Source organism: Phlebotomus argentipes, unplaced genomic scaffold (genome assembly GCF_947086385.1).
Source record: "Phlebotomus argentipes unplaced genomic scaffold, Phlebotomus argentipes genome assembly contig_5, whole genome shotgun sequence".
Classification (NCBI taxonomy): Eukaryota; Metazoa; Arthropoda; class Insecta; order Diptera; family Psychodidae; genus Phlebotomus; species Phlebotomus argentipes.
This window is the reverse complement of record NW_026776165.1, coordinates 4,895,531-4,915,158: the sequence shown is the minus strand read 5'-3', so window position 1 is coordinate 4,915,158 and position 19,628 is coordinate 4,895,531. Positions and strand designations below refer to the sequence as shown.

At 41.4% G+C, this 19,628-nt stretch overlaps 3 protein-coding genes across 3 annotated transcripts in view; 2 read left to right on the top strand and 1 right to left on the bottom strand.

The window, feature by feature from the left end:
* Positions 1-314: 314 nt before the first annotated feature.
* On the bottom strand, positions 315-5,877 carry LOC132255855 (uncharacterized). The gene is made up of 3 exons (XM_059752026.1): positions 5,439-5,877; positions 5,063-5,375; positions 315-612 (listed from the first exon to the last, which is right to left on the bottom strand). Exons 1-3 carry the CDS (start codon positions 5,875-5,877, stop codon positions 315-317), a joined length of 1,050 nt encoding a protein of 349 aa, XP_059608009.1.
* The window catches only part of LOC132256555 (protein tincar), a 51,331-nt gene continuing 32,251 nt past the window's right edge, over positions 549-19,628 (top strand). Inside the window, exons 1-2 of the mRNA XM_059753047.1 lie at positions 549-831; positions 15,550-15,621. The gene's annotated coding sequence lies outside the window, so the exon portion shown is untranslated. The remainder of the gene's footprint in view (positions 832-15,549; positions 15,622-19,628) is intronic.
* On the top strand, positions 9,682-11,702 carry LOC132265832 (delta(24)-sterol reductase-like). Its single transcript, XM_059766613.1, has 2 exons — positions 9,682-10,346; positions 10,856-11,702. Exons 1-2 carry the CDS (start codon positions 9,682-9,684, stop codon positions 11,700-11,702), a joined length of 1,512 nt encoding a protein of 503 aa, XP_059622596.1.

Below are 19,628 nucleotides of genomic sequence, written 5' to 3'. Positions count from 1 at the left end.
CAATTCCTTCAACGTCTTTTGATGCTCCTTTTCCTGATTTATCACAATATTTTATTGGCGATTTTCGAGTTAATTTTACATTAATTTTGATAACAATCCTATTAATTGAAATTAATCATCAAAATGAAGCATTTGAATTAAATTGTATAATTATGAAAATATTTAACTTCTTTCCCTAAAATGTTGCCTAAAAAATTTCACAGAATCTCTTGAAATAAAGTAGAAAACATAGATTTTAAGGTTGATAATATTAATAAAAATGCAGAATAATTTCTAGCTGAATAATAACATTTAACTCCACTCAATAATAATTCTCAAAGCGTCAACTGCAAATTGCCAAATGGAGAATTGTGGGCAAATTTTCCCGGCTTTTCACGTGTTTGCCGCAGATTCCGGCGTGCTTGTGAGTCACGCTTGCGGCGAAAGTTGTTCCCCATTCGCGGCGAAGCATGCGCTGCAGCTCTCGCCGGTCTCTTCGGCCACAAACGCCGCGAAGAGAGCGAAGAGCGGCACGCGACGCCGGCAGTTGAGATTTGCTCCTCACTGTGAAGTTGAGTGTTGTGCCGTGAGGACGTGCATTCGCCGCTCTCGCCAGTGAGATTGCACTCTGTTCTGGTGCATTTTCACCACTCTGGATTCTGACTGATTGCCTCTATCGAGGGACTTTAGAGTGACTCCTTTTTTTTACTGTGCCAGCACTTGTGATAGAGAAACTCTGTGTTTCCGTGCATTTTTCCATCATCATCAGGAGTGAATGCGTGTTTTCCGTTCGCGCGGCTCAATCATTCAATTCTCAGCGCGGAGTTGCACAGCATAAACTGCCATCGAGTGGTGAGTCTCTGTTGTGTATTTTTTTTGGCCAGAAGTTCATTCAGAGGCGAAAAAAGCGTCCATAAAATTATAGTGCAGTCGTTAAAATATTGAAAATCGCTATGCTTCTTCAATATGTGCCCCAATAATTAACCATGAATGGTGCTTGAAACCCATTCGCAGCCGTTAATCGGTTCTGGGTGAGACCAATAAGTTTTTACGACGTCCTTTTTTTCTGCCACACAATCGAGCGCGAATGGGAGGAGTTATTTAAATCACCAATATTTTCAAAAGTCATAAATCTCACTGACTTGAGGGAATTTATGCGTATTTACTCTCTGTTTGAAGGGTCTCTTGAAGGGGTGTCGAGATGAGGAGTGGAAAAAATGTATAATTTTCCAACCCAGAGGGATTAAATTTCGACAGACGCTCTCGAGTCGTCGTGCTAATGAGTGATGAGAGTCCTCAAAAGTGGGAGTCCATTTGGAGGGAGGAAAAATGTGGCTTCTTGCAGCTCAAGAATGCGCTGAATGCGATGGCGTAATTGAATTAACCCAGAGAGAGAGCATCGGAGATGCGAGAGAAGTCAGAGAGAAGAAAAGTCCTCCAGAGGGATGCGATGATTGAAATGAGGTGTCACACTGAGAAGACGAGAGTTCATCCGAGAATTGCCCTCTGAGGCTCTTCTTCTCCCATTTGAGCCCAAGATTATTATTTATTGTGTGCGTATGACACACTTTGATGAGGGTGCAAGTCTTGCGTCACACAATTGCTTCCTCAAACATTGGCTGAGGAGGCGCAGAGGGTCTGAGGTGTGCACGGGGCACAACAGAAGGGCGATAGATCAAATAGTGCTCAAAAATCGATAGTTATGGAGGGTAAAAAACTAACCGGAATTGATGAACAGCATCAATATGAGAGTGGAAATCATCCCTGTTCAATGATTATTTATAAAGTATGTGCAAAATTAATTAACATTCCATTTCATCTGTATTTTAATGCATATTTGAACTGAAATAGTGTATTTTAGATTGCTGTATATATAGATTCTATCGAAACTCATTATGAAACTAAAAATTAATGGAAAAGTATAGAATTGCGATTCAATTAAAACTGACAAATAATTGGAGAAACCACGATGAAACCATTAAATTTTGACAAATTTTATACTCTTCTTCTCTCGCACATACTTTCATGTTGATTAAATTATAATTTTCTCTCATGGGAAATTACCTTTTGACTCATTTGCTCTTAAGAATGTCCATGAAAAGCTGAAGAAAAATAATTTCATGCGAAAATACCTTGATTAGGCCATTAAATGAATAATTTCTCAGCATTTGCGATACTTTACACTTCCCTTTTCATCTTGAGAAAAATCATATCATTATTATTACCTGAGGAATTACCAGGTAAACCATGAATCTCTTTGATGATTCTTTTGGCACCGTCAAATTTACATTTTTCCACGCATGACTCACCGAATTACCGATTCCTTTCAAGTCTCTCTTCGGTCTACAGTTGGGCTTTCCCTTTTGGCTTTCCTGAGGAAGACAGCGCGCCCCTTCAGTGGGTGGGTTTTCGCCCTCATTTTCCACCCCACATTGTCGAATCAATGCGATCTCCAGCAGCGAAAGCGTGAAGTATTTTCAAGAGAGAGAGTGAGAGATAAAGAGCGTGAGGGAAAACGTGATTTATTGCCATGTGAATTTTCCAGGGTGTCTCGCAGAGTTTGGCAGTGAAATAATCACTCAATTTGTTATTTATGAGGGCAGCGGCCTTAAAAATCCCTGCGACCGACGGAGTTGCTCCATTCAGGCTCTGCATTGAGAGCCTGAAGGAGGCCGACAAGAGGCTGTTGAGGATGAATCGGAATCTCGTTAGGGGTTGTCTTATCTCGCCGAGTGACTTAATTAGAGATACACTGTGTGCATCCAGAAGGGGTGGTGAAGCGAATCAATAGTTCCCGGTGATTAAGGGGCGGAGAACTGCTTGACTATCGATTTTCCAACTCTGATCGAAGTGAATTTCTACACTAATTAGCGATATTCCTGAATAAATGAGAGCTTTACTTGACTTTTGAAATTCTTTTGAAGATATTTTAGCAATGATTTTCACTACAGATGAGAAAATGGATGCATGAATAGCTTTTATCCAATATTTTTCTCAAATATAACACATAAATTTTCCGATTTGCCACTGAAGTTTCACTGCGAGAGACACATAATTTACCCCTTGGCAGAGATAAGATGAAGGGCGAGATATATTGGAAATTGGCGTGTCAAATGGCATAAACTTCCATTGACTCTTTTTCATAATTCCTTAGGGTAGAAACTCATAAGTTTTTCACACAAAACACACTCAAACATGTGTGCAAATACGGGTTTTTTTCAGTCTCTTCCAAATGACCAGAGTTGGAAGATATCTAGATGTGATTATTGTCTGTCTATTTTATGGCAGGGGAAAATGCCATAAAATTTTCCTCTAGAGTAAACATAAAATTCACTTCTTATCACATTTAGATTTGCCCTTTTTTCAACACTGCCAGAGTTGTGTCGCAAGAAACTTTTCACTCTTCTCCGTGACATTATTGCCTCCAATATCAAGTCGGGAAGAGATGCTATCGAATGTATTCCTCATGGCTTCTTCCCTTCGCAAAAATCTTCTGGCATTCTTTCACGTTTATTACATTTGAGGCTCTCCTTGGTGCGCAAAACTTCCCCCACTCTTGGACAGCGCGGCAAAAGGTAGAGATTTCTCAGTGTGATGCACAAGAACAAGATGCGAAGCGAAAAAATCATTGCGAAGCCCCAAAGGCGCTCCCAACGATGTGAGACACCTGCCGCAAATTTATAGTCACTTCCAAGAGAGCGATTCAGACCCGAAAAATGCCCCAGCATTGATTTCGGCCGTTCGTGTGCAAATTTATCGGTTGAAGAGTTGGTCTTTGGGCGGCAAATGAGAGGCAAAAGGGGCAAAAGTGGTGCGAGAAGGGCCAGCAAAGTGCGCCCAAATGGAAAATTATGCCATAATGAAATTTCAACACATCACAGAGTTGAAATGCGTCGTGAGGGAGGCTCTTTAGCCTCCTTATCATGCCGGAAACATTGCTGAAATGTGTGGTTTTAGATGTGTAGAGATTGGTTCTGAATGTTTCAATTTGAAAGTGGTTTGAAGGTAGAAAGGAGGAAATAATAGCATTGCGGTGTTAAATACAAGGATAAATACTTTGTTATAATTCTTTAAAATAGACTGAAGTTGTATAAAATCTCCTGTTCTTTAAATAATGCTGTTGCTTTCGAAAATCCGTCGAAAAAAAGCGTTGCAATGAGCATTTTCCCAACAAAATGCATCAGAAGACGTTTTTCAAAGAGTTTTGTCTGAACAGCTTTAAAAACAAGTGAAGACATCCTATGACACAAATAATGTCTTAAATCACTTCTCCAAATTGCTATTATTCTTGGAAATCCGCCTAATCAGTGTCACTTTTGGCAATCGAATAAATAACTTGGAAGGTATGTGCAGATATGCAGTGGAAAGCAAATGTAGAACATTCCAAATTGACACTTTTCCAGAATATCATTTATAAGTAAAGGTGAAAATATTAACAATGCATCCGAGACATCTCAAGACATTTTGCCAATTGATATCGGAACACCCACAGATGGGTTAATGCTGGAAGATGTCGAGTTCCTTCCCTGCTAAATATTTCATCGCCGTTCTTCCATGTGCTTTGCGCTCTTTTCTCTTTTCCCCGAAGCATTTCTATTGGAATGTTGACCACGTTGACTTTACGACAGACATAATATGAGTGTTTAATGCTCAACATGGTGGAGTTGAGCAGGTGATAGCCAAATTGCCGCCACTAGAATAGTTTCCATTCTATAACATGATGGTCAGAAGATTGCAGACCTCTATTGGAGTGTCTTGTGAGGCACAAGGATTGTACACAATTTGAATTACAAATCCACCTCTGCAGGTGAATTCTGCCGTGCGAATTGTGGAGTGCATTTAATCATTTAATGGGGCGTCTAATTTGTTGTTGGACCTTCTTGTTGAGCACTTTCGCAGTGGTGATATTCTTTTGTCCGGTCCTGTTGGCAAAATCTCACAGATAAATGGCTGTTTCATCGAACAAGGAACCACTTTCCATGAATTTGCTCTGGTTATTGTTGCACAAGAAGTTCTCTTGAATTGTCTGAAAGCATTTCTCATTTAGCTTATGCATGTGAAGGTATTATCCTTCATAGATTACCGTGGAAATCCTGGACTCCAAGCACGATAAGGAAAGCAGTCGATGGGAAAGCCATCCGACGTGTAATATTTATGTTTAGACACTGTTCCATTGTTCTCCAGCTCCTTCAAGTCAACGAACGCCATATCACGATGGGTGGTGTTGAATTTGCTCTTGATCCACTTGGAGAGCAAATTGGTGCGTTGCTCAGACAAAACATCCGCCAGTTTGCCTTTAAGCTCTCGGCAAATGTTGAAAGCTCGCGTGAAGTTCTCCGGTTTGTCGTAGTAGACAAACATGCCCAATCCTGGCATACACGTTGCGTTCAGAGGCACTGAAAGAGAGGAAGATTACCTGGAATCTAATTTGCAAATATGCAGAATTCAGTGCGACTCACATGGAGGATTGACATAGAGACTGTAGTATTCGAAGCGCGTGTCATTAATCATTGTGGAGAGATTCTTCAATTCGGGACACTGGAGAATTTGACAATTGAAGTACTCCTCAGACTGCTCAATGATATCCTTTCCCGATGGATATTTACTATCCTCAAATGGCTTCGTTGTTTTATTCACATTTATGAATTTATTGATGGTTCCTCGATGCGTCGGAGCGTAATTGAATGCCAAGGCTTTGCTTTCGCGCGCCAAATTTGCACATTGCTCAACTGTTTGGAAATTTTCCAGCATCAAAATGGACTTATTGGAGCGCTGACAGTGTCTGGATGGATAAAATGTCACCAAATGTTCCGTATTCACGTTCCAACATACGTTATCACAGCCCAAAAAGTGGGCATGAAGTGCCAAAAGTGCAAAAACCATTGCAACACTCGACATTCTGAAGTGCACTGAATTTATCATATGAATCACAGCTTTTTCATATAGTCATGTGAAATGGAAAATGAGCGGAAGTGTCATTTAAAAGTTGGACTGTGTGATTGAATTGTGGTCAGTGCGAAATGAAGTTTAAATTGTGTGATGAATTTAGGTGGCAACCACAGAGTCAGAGAAGCGGGGAATCTTGCATAACCTTTTCTGCTCTGCGGGAGGACGACAAGAATGTGGCAAGAGGATGAGGGAATGACAGGAATTCGGGGTAATTGAGTTACATGGCATGCAAAAAGGGAGCACAAAGAGGCTAGTGATGGTCCAGAGGAGAGCAAATGACCTCGCATGGCCCGAAGGAATAGTGAAATTTACACTGAATCTTTCATGTGATGCACTTTGTGTGGATGTTGGAGGTGACTTTAGAAGGTTCCACTCTGCATGCCTTCATTGTCAGACCACCAGAAAGACTCGGGGTGATGAGCGCGAGGACGGGTGGAGAGGAGGAGTGAAAAAGAGCAGGTGTTTCTTGACCAAATGTCTCAACTCTATATTGACTCAACAGCCAAGTCTCGGCGGATTAATGCTCTTGTGCTCGGCATGAAGAGATTTTTTCGTATAATTTTTACTTTACTCTGACTTTCTTCAGCCATTCTCTTTGTGGCCAAAAAATTGAATCATCACCAGAAGCCAAAGCACTCTGGATGATGCCCTTTGCTGTCTCACTCTTATTTTCCACCACGTTTTTGCCCAATAAAGCCGGTTGCAGCGCCAAATTACAGTCTTACGATTGCATTTTTCCCTCTCTGGATGTGCTTTTTTTTCTCTTCGTCTTTCCCAATCTTATTATTGAACATCTGAGAGAGAGAGAGAGAAGGAGAGAAATGAAATGTAAAGTCTGGTGGTGTTCTTTATTAAACAACCACCGGAGAATGAGTGCATCTTTGTGCGGGAAAAGGTCAAAGAAACTCTGCATCGATATCGCAAAAATAATGATGTTCAGTTCATGGATTTTTCAAAGCCAGAGGGAAATTTATTGGGTTAGTTGGAAATTGATGGAATATTGCCAATGTTTCTGCATCTAAATTTCATTAAAAAAAAAACAAAGAGGAGCATTTTATATTGATATTGCTAGAAAATAAGTGAATTTCCCGAGGCATTTTATACTGTTTTTCTGATGCTTTGTCATCTTTCCAGTTTCATTTTCGAAAGTCACATCAGAATGATAAAAGCGCAGGCTAAATTATTCCCGTAAGTGAGCTCAATTAGTGTTGCTGGGCACAAAAATTGATATGCTTGATGAAAAAGTGGCTCAGCGACATGACACCTTCTTTTCCGCGAAGCGAAAGATGTCGTTTTTGCCCAGAGAAGACAGCAAAAATCTGCTGAAATGCGACAGGATTTGCTGGGGAAATTCTTTTCACACGACACAAAACCATGGGCGTTTGAGGACGAAGGAGAGTTTTTGGAGGAAAGTCGCTTGAAATTCTCCAGTGTGTGTCACACATTCTCATTCCGGTTCTTCACGATGCTCTTCTGCATGACAATTGCGGAAAAGCGCTCAGCGCGTGATAAGACGAAGGAGCGACCGAGAGAGGAGAATTTAGTGTTGTACAAGAGGCTTGAAATTCTGCAAATTGTCTCCACAGTTGGCAATAATTGAATGATGGAACTGTGTGTGCAGTTGTGAGGCACTCCTGGAGGATGTAAATTATTTTATTAATTAGATGTGCTGTTGGAATTACACAGTGCGCAATTATCCAGATGTTTCCACCACTCTAACCTTCGCCCTTCCGCAAGACTCTGGGCCATAATCTGTATATTTAAATTTCCCGATGCGAACAGGCGCATGAGAATTGGGAAACTGTGCTAAATTGTTGTACAATATAATTGTACATGCTCTCTTCGCATGCAATTTCAACGTGAAATGCGCCGGTTTTTGCCCTGTCTCACTCTTCACCTCATCTTTCTTGCATATTGTACAGCCGACGCTCATTCGAGAATATGTACGCATTTTGTGTCGATCTCTTAATATTATATTATTATGGAGTAATTGCGCCGGAGAACAATTATCTTCTTCAGCTTGTCTCTCTTTGGTGCTCATGAGAGACACATTTTTCCTTCACCTTCATTCAACACACTGGTGCAATTCAATGGCAAAAGTGTACAAGACATTATTTTCCGGGTTGGGGAAAATAAACGCGAAGAAGAAAGTGCACAAAGAGTGGCTGAAACAGAAGACGCGCAGTGAGAAATTCACTCAGAAGATAAAATCTATTTTATCAAACCACACATGAGGAACACAACGAAGAAAACCCCACAAAATGGGCCATCCTTAATTTCATTCACCCTCTGAAAAGAAGCCCAGAAGAAACGAGGAGTTAATGGCTTGAGATGCAATAAATCAAGGTAGATTTCGCTGAGGCAGAAAAGACTTAATGCTGAGTGAAAACAAACTCACAATTGCTGCCATCGAAGATTTTGTTCGTACAAATGACACTCACGAGTCGAATTCTGTCAACGTGGTGAGATTTTAATTTTAGAAACACCAGAGATTAATTTACTCACGTTTGGGATGTCATGGCAGAGGCGCAAAAGGTCCTCTGGAGTGAAAGTGGAAAGCATGTTGACTAATTTTCCCATGAATTTTCCTCCAGAAAAGCAGCCACAAATTGGTGACACAGAGCTGTGGATGCAAATTGTTCTCTCCAATTCAATATTGGGAATCAAGTGTAGAATGAGAAGAGAAAATGGACTTGGAAATTCCAATTCAGTTGATTGGAAATTCATCAAATATTCGTCCTGGGAAAAGAGTCACTTTGTGGGAGTTTCTAAGATGGATTTAAGAGCTTTTCTGGAGAGTTTCTTCAGTGAGGAGGTGAAGCATAAAGAAGAAAGTAGTCATTTTCGTAGAAATACGGATTTTTATGCTTTAAAGCCTAATAAAATTCTAAATTTTCATAAATCTTATAATATAATTTCACAATATCATCTTACAAAAATGTAATACGATAAGTAATGTTAACATTAGAATGAATTTGTCCATAAGACACATTCTTTTTCTCGGTATTTCTCTTGGTATTCCTCTGTAACATAGAATTCACCTGAAAATCCACATGAAGAAGTATGCAATTGACTATTCAGTACAGCGTCTGCATTGCAATCAACCATCTTGACAATGCGACAAGCATTTCTTGCGCAAATGTACCGTCAAAACCCCACTGATCGCCCCCTTTGGAATTGATTTGCTCCAAATATGGGCGGTTGGGATAGTGGAAATCCCACAAATTCGGTTGTAAATTCCCCAAATTGGGGTGGAAAGAGGCGAGAGTGAACGATTTGGGAATTTTAAAATAAATCGCGCTCACTCTCTTGTCCATAAATGGAAAGATGAGCGCGTAGAGAGGAATGTCTTCTGTATCTACAGCGCATTGGGAATTCATCATTCTGGATGAATCCCAATTTGGTGAATGAACACATTCCGCGCGTCTGAGGAAAGTGATAAGAATGCCGATGGCTGAGTGCGTTTTGACTGTGTTGGAGTGGCTAAATAAAGACTGTGGAGATCTGTGAATGTTCTTTATCAAGGTCAATCGCGAAAGAGAGTGGGATTTCGCACTCAAGCCGCCAATATTTGGCCGCTTGTGGAATCTCACTGGACAGAGAGAGTCACGCTTTGTACTCGCGAGGAGCATTGTTCAGCGCTGACGATAAGATTTGGAGGAGCGCGCACCTGGCAGTGATTATCAGTGCGTGGGGAGTCTATAAAGGCAAGGTCGAGTGCGGCTCCGGCAAACAGTGACCACAAGAATGGCGATGGGAAAGAAGTTCGACACCCTCACGGAGATCATCCTCATAGACTATCGATGGGTGTTCGTGTGCCTGTTCCTGCTGCCCATCTCCTTCCTCTACAACTTCTTCTACTACCTCCGGAGTGAGATCATCTTCCGCCTGAGCAGCGCACCGACGGCGCACGGCGCCAAGGTGAGATCCATCCAGAGGCAGGTGAAGGAATGGCGCGAGACGGGAATGGCCACGAAGATGTGCACCGCGCGCCCCGGATGGCAGACCATGAGCTTCCGCAAGCCCATGTACAAGAAGAGCATGTTCCAGGTGAAGTGCAACCTCGTGGACATCCTCGAGGTGGACACCGCCAAGAGGACAGTGCGCGTGGAGCCTCTCGTGAACATGAAGCAACTGTCTGAGACGCTGGGGAAGCTGGGCTGGACCATTCCCATTGTGCCCGAGCTGGATGATCTCACTGTCGGCGGATTGGTGATGGGAACCGGCGTCGAGTCCTCGTCCCACATCTACGGACTGTTCCAGCACATCTGCCTGTCCTACGAACTCGTCCTGGCCGACGGAAGCGTCACGAAGTGCTCCAAGGACGAGAACAGCGATCTCTTCTACGCAATTCCCTGGAGTTACGGCACTCTGGGACTCCTCACGGCCGTGGAGATCAAGATCATTCCATGCACGCGGTGAGTTGTCTCAAATTTGCACCCGCGCGAGAGTGATAAATTTGATTTTTATGAGCCCGCTTATCAGCCAATTGAACTCAAAAGACGCTTATAATTCTCTTTCACTCCTCCATTATGTCAAAGATTATGCGCTATCATTGACTTGGGCGCGAGCAAAATTTGCGAAATACCACGAAATGAAGTGGCGACGAAAGAGCTGATAACGTTGTTTGGATTTTCGGCTTTTGGCTAAAATTTTATCAAACAAGGGGAAAATATTGTGGCTGAAATATTTCTGAAGTAATTTTTCAAGAAATCCGTCTTATTGCACAAAATAGACTGAATCTACCAAATAACCAACTGATAATAAAGTTAATAGATTGATTTCAGAAGTTTCCAATCTCTTTTTTATCTGGAACATAGAAAAGCTTAGGAGTTGTCGATTAGTTATAATTTGGTATTGAACATGAAATCGATAATTAATTGCATTGCAAAGCTCTTAATCTACTTTCCCATTTAATCTGCAACAGCTTCATCAAACTGTGCTACGAACCTGTGAAGGGCTTGGATGAAATTGTTGAGACATTCGACCGAGCGTCGAAGAACAAGGCGAATCACTTCGTCGAGGGCTTGCAATATTCCTTGGATGAGGGTGTGATAATGACTGGCGTCATGGTGGAGGACGCCGAAGTGGAGGCGGGAAAGATTAACGAGATCGGAAAGTGGCACAAGCCGTGGTTCTTCAAGCACGTGGAGAAGATCATGAAGAAGGGTCGAACGACTGTTGAATACATCCCGATTGTGGATTACTACCATCGCCACTCCAGATCGCTGTTCTGGGAGCTGCAGGACATCGTGCCGTTCGGCAACAACGTCTTCTTCCGCTTCTTCCTGGGCTGGCTGATGCCAGTGAAGGTGTCTCTGCTGAAGCTGACACAGACGGAGGCCATCAAGAAGCTGTACGAGAACAATCACATTATCCAGGATCTTCTGGTGCCGACGCGAACCATGAAGGAGTGCATTGAGTTCTTCCACGAGCACGTCAAGGTTTATCCACTCTGGCTGTGCCCATTCAATCTGCCCAACGATCCGGGAATGGTGCATCCCAAGGAGAAGGAGGAGATGTACATCGACATTGGCGTCTATGGCGTTCCGCACGTGAATAATTTCCATCCCGTGAAAACCACCAGAGCCATTGAGGATCTCGTGGAAAAGTGCGACGGCTTCCAGATGCTCTATGCCGATACATTCCGGTCAAAGGAGGAATTCTATCGCATGTTTGACCATAAACTCTACAACATCATGCGAAAGAAATTAACTTGCGAATCCGCTTTTCCCGAAGTCTACGAAAAAGTGAATAAAAATGCCAGGGATTGAAAATTGAGCGGAGTATTTTGTACGGATTATTGCATGCTTGTTCTGACATTAAAATAAATAGTTTGACATGGTCTTGAGTGCGTGGTTTCTTTAAACTCTATAACGAAGATAGAGAAACAGCGTGCAAAACAAACTTTGCCATTGAGAATCATTTATGGTGTGTTTTCAATGCTTTTGCCGATAAGCTTTCTCGGAAACTTCACGAACAGGGGAGAGATCTCACTATGATTCCCTTTGTTTAACCAGAAAACCCTCTCGGAAAACTTATGCAGGCGCACTTGAAACTTTCCCCTGAAGCACTTGAGATTTTGGCGCTTCGAGGCACTTTCTTATTGTTTACTTCAAGTGTTTACGCTTTGATTTGCATCACTTCCAATATCAATTGTTTGTCTCTCTTCAATTGTAATCCTGCGTTTCGTGTGTGTGTGTGCGGCAATAAAGCGTTGCAAAATCAATTAATTCTGCCTCCTGGGGTTGAGAAATTTCACCGGCAGACGTCGTATCACTTTTTCCCTTTCATGAATAATAAAGTCTCCCTGCAGTGTGTATGACTCTAAGCCACGGAAAAGCTCTGCTTTTGCAATGTGAGACTCCTGCAAAAATTTCCATAACTTTTCCAACATCCCTTCTATCAGGGGATGAAATTCCCCAAGAGTGCACGAACAAAATTTCTCATCACTCCTAAATTAAAATGCTCACAGCAGTTTAGCAGAGACAATCATGCATAATTCACACTGAATAAATATTGACGATTCTATCACGCTGAATGTGTGTGCAAAATGTATTCTTTCTCTGCTCAATATTATTCTATAGTGAAATTTCCGTGCGAGAGAAAAATCTGTAATACGTTAGCAGATAACATTTTATCACTTTTTATAATATTGAATTTGAACAAACATTGGATTTGTCAAGGATAAAGACTTGCTGCTAAATCACGTTATGTATGGCAGGATTATGTGCGCTTTATAACAGGAAATATACATGACTTGAATTAAATTTGAATTGGAAGTATTGTCAGAATAATTCCCCTATTCAATAGTTTCAACATTCCCCTTATTTGTCATAGTAGAATTACGTTTTATTCACCAATACAACATTGTGTATGATTTGATTTGAATTTTTTGGAAAAAAATATCTGCACAAAAAATTCAAATTGTCTTTTGTAGCGCAAATTTCACGAGGTTTTTCGCGCTCGTAAGTAGCAAAATAGCTTTTTAATCATCACGACGGAGGATTAGAGAGAAGCTTTTCCCCAATTCAAGCCACGTGAGCTTTCTGCTGGCGCTGTGAATGTGATAAAAAGTGAATGATGAAGGGAGTCTGCTTACCAATCTGTATTGCATAATGAAAATTTAATGAGAATTTGCTCGGGCGCCGCTTTGTTTCCTCTCTTGATGATATGTGCAAAGTGCCTCCCGAAGAAGCGCACAATTATTATCCTTCCCCAATTTTATTTATTGCTCACCCCAGCAAAATGGTGACAAACGGGGAATTTATGCAAAAGCTGCAGCACTTCATGATTATTAAATTGAATACACAATGAAGTCAGAAGAATCATCCTGGATATATTATTATGTGGAAAAATGAAGGAGAGATTTCACGGGGAATTCAACCAAGTGCAGAAGAAGACTGTCAATAAATAATTTCTATTGATTCTGATGGGAAACCACGAAGAAAACATCCCGAATGAATTGTGAAATTGTGTTCAAGAGCTAAAAAGAACATCGTTAAAATGCACAATGATACTCAGAAAGGATGGATAAAGTCGGGAAAAGCTTTTTTTTTCGCCAAAGATGAGCGCACCATTCAAATTTTGTATTGCACGATTGTTGAAATTGAAAAAGTTCCCTTCATTGCGCCATTAGCATTCAAAACACTGGCTCATCTCGTCGGTTAGAAGTCCGTGGTTGTTTTCATGCACTCTGATAGAAGAACAAACTCATTAAACGCGCGCAGAGGACGTTTGGAAAAACTCGTAAAAGAAAACTTCAGCCACTTGATTCTCTTTGGGCGATTTCACAATGCAGCTCATCTCTTGAATCTTGAAGATTTCCCTTCTTTTTTTCCATACATATTGATTGAAAATGTGTGTTCTTTTCCACGAGACGCCAAATTGGATAAAACGCTATAAATAATTTATCATGTCGAACACTTAAAGTGCCACTCGGTATTTTCACTTCAGCAGAGCAAATTAATATTGACATGTTAAAACTTTAGACATCTTCTATCTAATAAAACCACTGGTGGTGGGAAAATTAATATGACGGCAACATTTCTGCCATTTTCCTTGTCTTTTGGCAGCAACTTGTTCGGAAGTTCGCCATGCACTTTCATGCAAATATTTAACAAAGAGCCGAGTTTTCCATGGAGAGAATTAGACTTAGACGCGCAGTTTCCAGTCATGTGGAAAATTTACCAGAAACTCCAGAAGTATGTAATATTTAATGATGATATTTAGCAACGAAACTTTCTAACGTGAGGTAGAAAATACGCGGATAAAAGGTGGAAGATTCGAATACAGCTATAAACTGCCACACAAATCGACTTTCCCCTCTTATTTGCAAATGCTATTTGGCACTGGAAGTAAATTTCGTATCAATAGTGTGCCTACAGTGCTTGAATCGCGCCATAAAGAATGCAAATTCTGCGCCGATGGAGTAAATAAAATGAAATTGTCTCAATCTCCTTTGCATTTGCATCCCCAATGGCTTCCAGCTTTGCCAATTTGATTATGTGTCGCGCGGCACAACACTTGGGGAGCTTTTCCCTCCACCAATGTGAGGAGGAGGGAAGGCAGGGAGAGTTTTCGCCTCGAGGACCGGGAGGAAATTTAGTAAGAATCGTGTGCAATATTGCTCCTTGCCACGAGTTTCCTTCGTGATGATATCACACACGTCTCCGGATTTTTCGCCACATTCTTGCGACTCACTGATAATTCCTCCAACACTCATGGCTAAATGTGATTCGGAAGGCTTTATCGCATCACGTCTGCGAAAGAGAAGAATGGCACACACACGGTTTGCCCACAATGAGGAAATCGAGATGCCACGCGATGAAAGTGACGAGCTTCCCTTTGCACGCCATTGAGGGTGTGGCGGGCGTGAAAGAGGGCTTGAAAAAGGACTTCCTCAAGCTCTCAATGCCGGGCCATGCTGGGGGAATTACCATATGTACAGCAAAACTGGCTCACAAAGCTTCCAAAGGCGTCACTTGCAATTGTCTCTCTCACTTTCTGCCAACGTTGCGGGAATTCTCTTGGGGTTTTCCAGCATTCAATTTGGCGGAAAGTGTACAACGTCTCCTCGGCAGGATAATAAATTCATTTTGCTTATTTGCAGCAAACACAACCCCGGAACACATGTGCCAAACTGTCGCTTTTTCCCCCCAAATATCGATTTTCTTCCGCGAATTCGTCTCCTTTTTCAATTGAATCACCCAAGAGCTGTTCCGTGACATCAAAAGGCTTGTTTTACGTGAATTTCAGAGATATATTTTGAGTGTATCGAATGTTGAATTTAATACTTGTGTGCCCATTTTTTGTACATCGAAACTCCTTCTGTCTATTGAAGGAAAAATTTATTCTCAAGATAAGTTGACTCAACTTCACTTTGATGCCGGTAGACTTTAAGAGAATCTCGAAAGGTGAAGTAGACATTAAGACCAATAATAGACTTTAAGATCATCATTTAGCAAAACCAATTCTCTTTTTCCTGCAAAACTCCATCAAAAGAATTTCTCTTTCATTCCGATGTTTTGGAAGTATTTTCCACTGAATATCTTTGTGAATTCCTGCAATTTCTTCCCTTTAATCTGTTATGATCCTAAAACTTCTCCCTTTTCTTTGCAGAAACCGCTGGAAAAGGCCCCACTTTCCCTTTGCCGCAGAGTCAGTGTCGACACGAAGGTGAACAGAAAGGAGGTAAAAATCGATTCTTTTATTGTTGTGAGTGGAATTTTAAGTTTTCCACACCCGCAAAATCTCCTGAAGATCAGGCTGAATGTCGAGAAGGAAAGCACCCAACACTTTCATCCCCTCGAGCTCTCTTGGGCCGATTCCACACAACCCTCTGCGCCGGGGGTGAGTCATCCCTGAGGAGATGGCCGGCAAATGTAGCCAAAGTGATTTGCAATTTTGCATGATTGAGGATGCGATGCTGCGTGTGATGGAATGCCTGTGTGACTTGTCGGGGAGATAGAAGCAATTAACGACACCCCATCAGATCGTCTTGCAGAGGGGCATTGGCAATTGTTTATTGCATGCATTATAAAATACAATTGCCGCATTCAGAGCCTGTGCAGCATCGGGAAAGGGATGACAAAGCGAACGCACTGGTATTTCAGGGCACGAAGCCTCTGTCTGCGATTACATCCACAAATGGAGGGAAATTCATGGGCACTTGTCCTCCGAATTAAGCCCCACTGGTAGGGATTAAACACGTCCACAGTATAAAATTGCCATCAGAGCATCTTCATTCCGTCATATCACACCCCGCACAGAAGGTGCACAGCGGACAGAATGGCGTCTGAATGCACTCAATCTCTATCCAATACACAATTCATCAATCCTATTTGCTAAATTAATTACTTATTCACGAACGCATGCACTAAACTACAATCAGACATTGATTAACCAATTAGAGCTGTATTTAGTACTCTATCGTGATAATGCGCAATGCAATTTTAGAGTATTTTAAAATTTGATTATGTTTATGGAGAACATCCTTCACATTCACCCTTTTGTAACTCATTTCAAACTTTTCTCTGCCCAGAATTGACTCCTAAATCCTTCGAAAGGCCAATCCATTTGCGAAGATGAATTATTTCTGCCACTCTTAAGATATGATCGCTATCTTCAGTGGGCGATGAAGGTGAAGACGTGAGTTCAAAACTTTGCTGAATGTGTAGTAATTGTGCTGATGCCAGACGAAGGGGAAAAAATTGTACACATTCTGCAGGTTCAGCAGAGTTCATTGGGTTTGTTTTTCCTCCTACGCGCGCTCAACTCTCGTGGAAATCTAATTCATCATTTAGAGAAGTCAGTGGAAGGTGGAAAAAGCAAACTTCCCAAAAGAGTGAGGAATTATAGAGGAATCTTCTGATATGAAAGTGCATCGAGAGGCCAATAAAAAGGGCAATTAAAAAGATGAGTAAGAGAATTTATTGCTTCAAAGAAAATGGATTAAGTCTATAATAAATGCACATTTTCGAGTCGAATGCAGATTTTCAGACACATTTTTCACACCAGAAACTTCGCATAAACACTCACCTTTCCTATATATTCTCCTAGGATAAAAAAAAACGAAAATGGTGTGAGTTAAGAAGTTGAAAAGGAGTCCAAACGGACCGTGATTTTATTACTTGGCTGGAAGTTCCGTGCAACCGGAGAAAATGTCTGCAGAATATTCACCCTCATTATATTTCGTACAACTTTTTCTTCGCAACACCGCGCCAACTTTTCCTCAATAACACATTATCTTGCGCCATCGTTTGCTCTCCTCGACTTCTTGTGTGGGTGAAAATATTTGCCAAGCGAGGTCAAATGGATGCACGGGCGCGATAATAAAATATTAAGTTACCGCTCCGAGTGAGACATAGAGACTTTTCCCCTCCGGAGCTTTTATGAAAAATCAACAGACGAGAAAATATTGTGGTTCTTTTTTTTTTAACTACCTTGAGCGTTTTTGTCATTTGACAGAGTTGAAGAAGGAAAAAAAATACGGGAAAGGAAAGAATTGTTTCCACCTTTCGCTGTGCGGAAATATGATGCTTTTAGCGCAATATCTTGTGATACTCTAAACGGATTCCGAATTAATCTTCGCGCTTCAGTGATTTGGACAATCTTGTTTTGCATTTGTCAGCAAGACTCTCCCCTTCGTTTTTCATGAGGCCATTTTGAGTGCAAAAGACCGCATAATAACTCTATTCCAAAATGCTAAATTGTATTTGGTCTGGAAAAACTCCCCGTATTTTCTCAGAAAACAATAGTAAATCCCCTGGGGTTGTTTTGCCCCAACTTTCCCAAAGACCGTGATTTGTAATCGTTCTTGCTTTCCATTCGAAAAGCCCTGGATATATTCAAATCGTGGAAAAGAATAACAGAGAAGACAGTTGGTCAAAGAGAAGGATTCAAATTGAAAGCCTCGAATGTAAACATGATAATATTGCTGGACACTTTGTGCATGATGTTGTAATATAGGAGATCAAAAATCTGGCTTCAAATTCCCCAATCAAAAAAGAATCCACAGCGGATATCTTAAAAGCTGGCGTAAGCCTTGGATTTCTGGAATGTCTCTAATGGAGAGGAATTCGTAATTGATGGTTACCTACATTTTTGTGCAGCACCAGACACTGCGCTGCGGAAGAGGCGAAAAGCCTCCAAAAATAGCCACCCACTCACAGTGAAGAAATCCGAATGAATATACAAACAAAAGTGGATAGAAAAACACTCTCATGAAATATTTTCACCATATAAATTGCCTCAATTTAAATTGTTGCACGAGATTCGACGGAATTGCCAGGAGTGTGGGTAGTTTGTGTTTGTGGCAATTTGTCAGTATACAAGTCAGTTAATTTAAGGATTTATATTGTGCCGATGTGGCACATAGAGTGCACGTGAATCGAGCACGGGAAAAAGAAGTGAAGAGAGAGAGAGAGAGAGAGTTCTTGAAGCATTTCACTGCATGTGTCATTCGGAAAATGTTCCTTTTTATATGGAAATTCTCCTCATTTTCCCTCAAACATCATCATTTCAAGCTTCATGAATTTCCTGAAATTCCATCCACAGTCCTCGCAGATGTTCAACTCCATTCCTCGCCCAGTCTTTTTGCGTTTTCTCTGCGCCTTCGGGAAAATCTCTTGTGCCACACACACAATTGCTTCCGAATGGTGTGCGCTGAAATGCATTTCCCGATAGAAAATTACACATTCCACGACTATATTCTCCATCGTCACGCAATCTCCTCAGGTTTTTTTCCCCATTTTCACACTATATTGTGTCCATGTGGAGAAAAACGGCCAAGCAACTCGTTATTCTGCTACTCTTCCATCCACTTGTGGAGGACGACTGTTTGGACAAATGCCCGAAATTTCTTGGCTAAAGCATATCCACAAACTCACGTATTTCGGAGAAAAACATAAGGAAAAACACACGAGAATGAGCCGAAAAGACTGCATTTACACAGAGTAAACCATGTGCAGAAGTACGCCGTTTTGACTCTCATCGCGCGCCACTCGAAGAATTTTTCCTCGAAATCCACTTGAAGATGAGGAGGAAATGTCTTGGCGCACACTATCGGCAAAATATGTTGGCTAAAGAATTTCCAAGCGCAGATGAGGAGGAATTAAATGGAATAGAATTGGGTCATCGACATCACCACATATAAACTCTCCATTATTATTTCCGTCGATGGTATTTTAGCATCGCACTGGAGGAATAATAAAAATTTATTGATTATCTTCACCCGCACACGCCTCACCGAGAATGCCAACATTCAGTGGCAGCAAAATGTCTTTAATACGCACGTTTTCTTGTACCATAAAATATCAAACATTCACCATCACGCATTTTCTCAAATTCCCGCCACTTTTGTATTTACCAAACAGCAAAGAGTCAATCAACCCTCACGCATTTCGTACACGAAGAGAGTTCAGTCGGTAAATTTTCCGTCTCTCAATGGTCAAGTCAAATATTTACATACGAAGACATGCGGTCAGATGTTGAGTGATTTTAACATGGAAATTGTGACCACTTTTGAAAAACACCCACTCAATTTCTGCCACGAGACCCATTAACTTGATTATAGGCTACCAAACCACTCGGGGAAAAGTTTTCTCCTTCCTTCGGCAGATTTCACACTATATTCACTCCCTTTTTCTGCCAATTATTTCCAATTCCTGATGGGGTTATCCAACACACTTTCTCGCCAC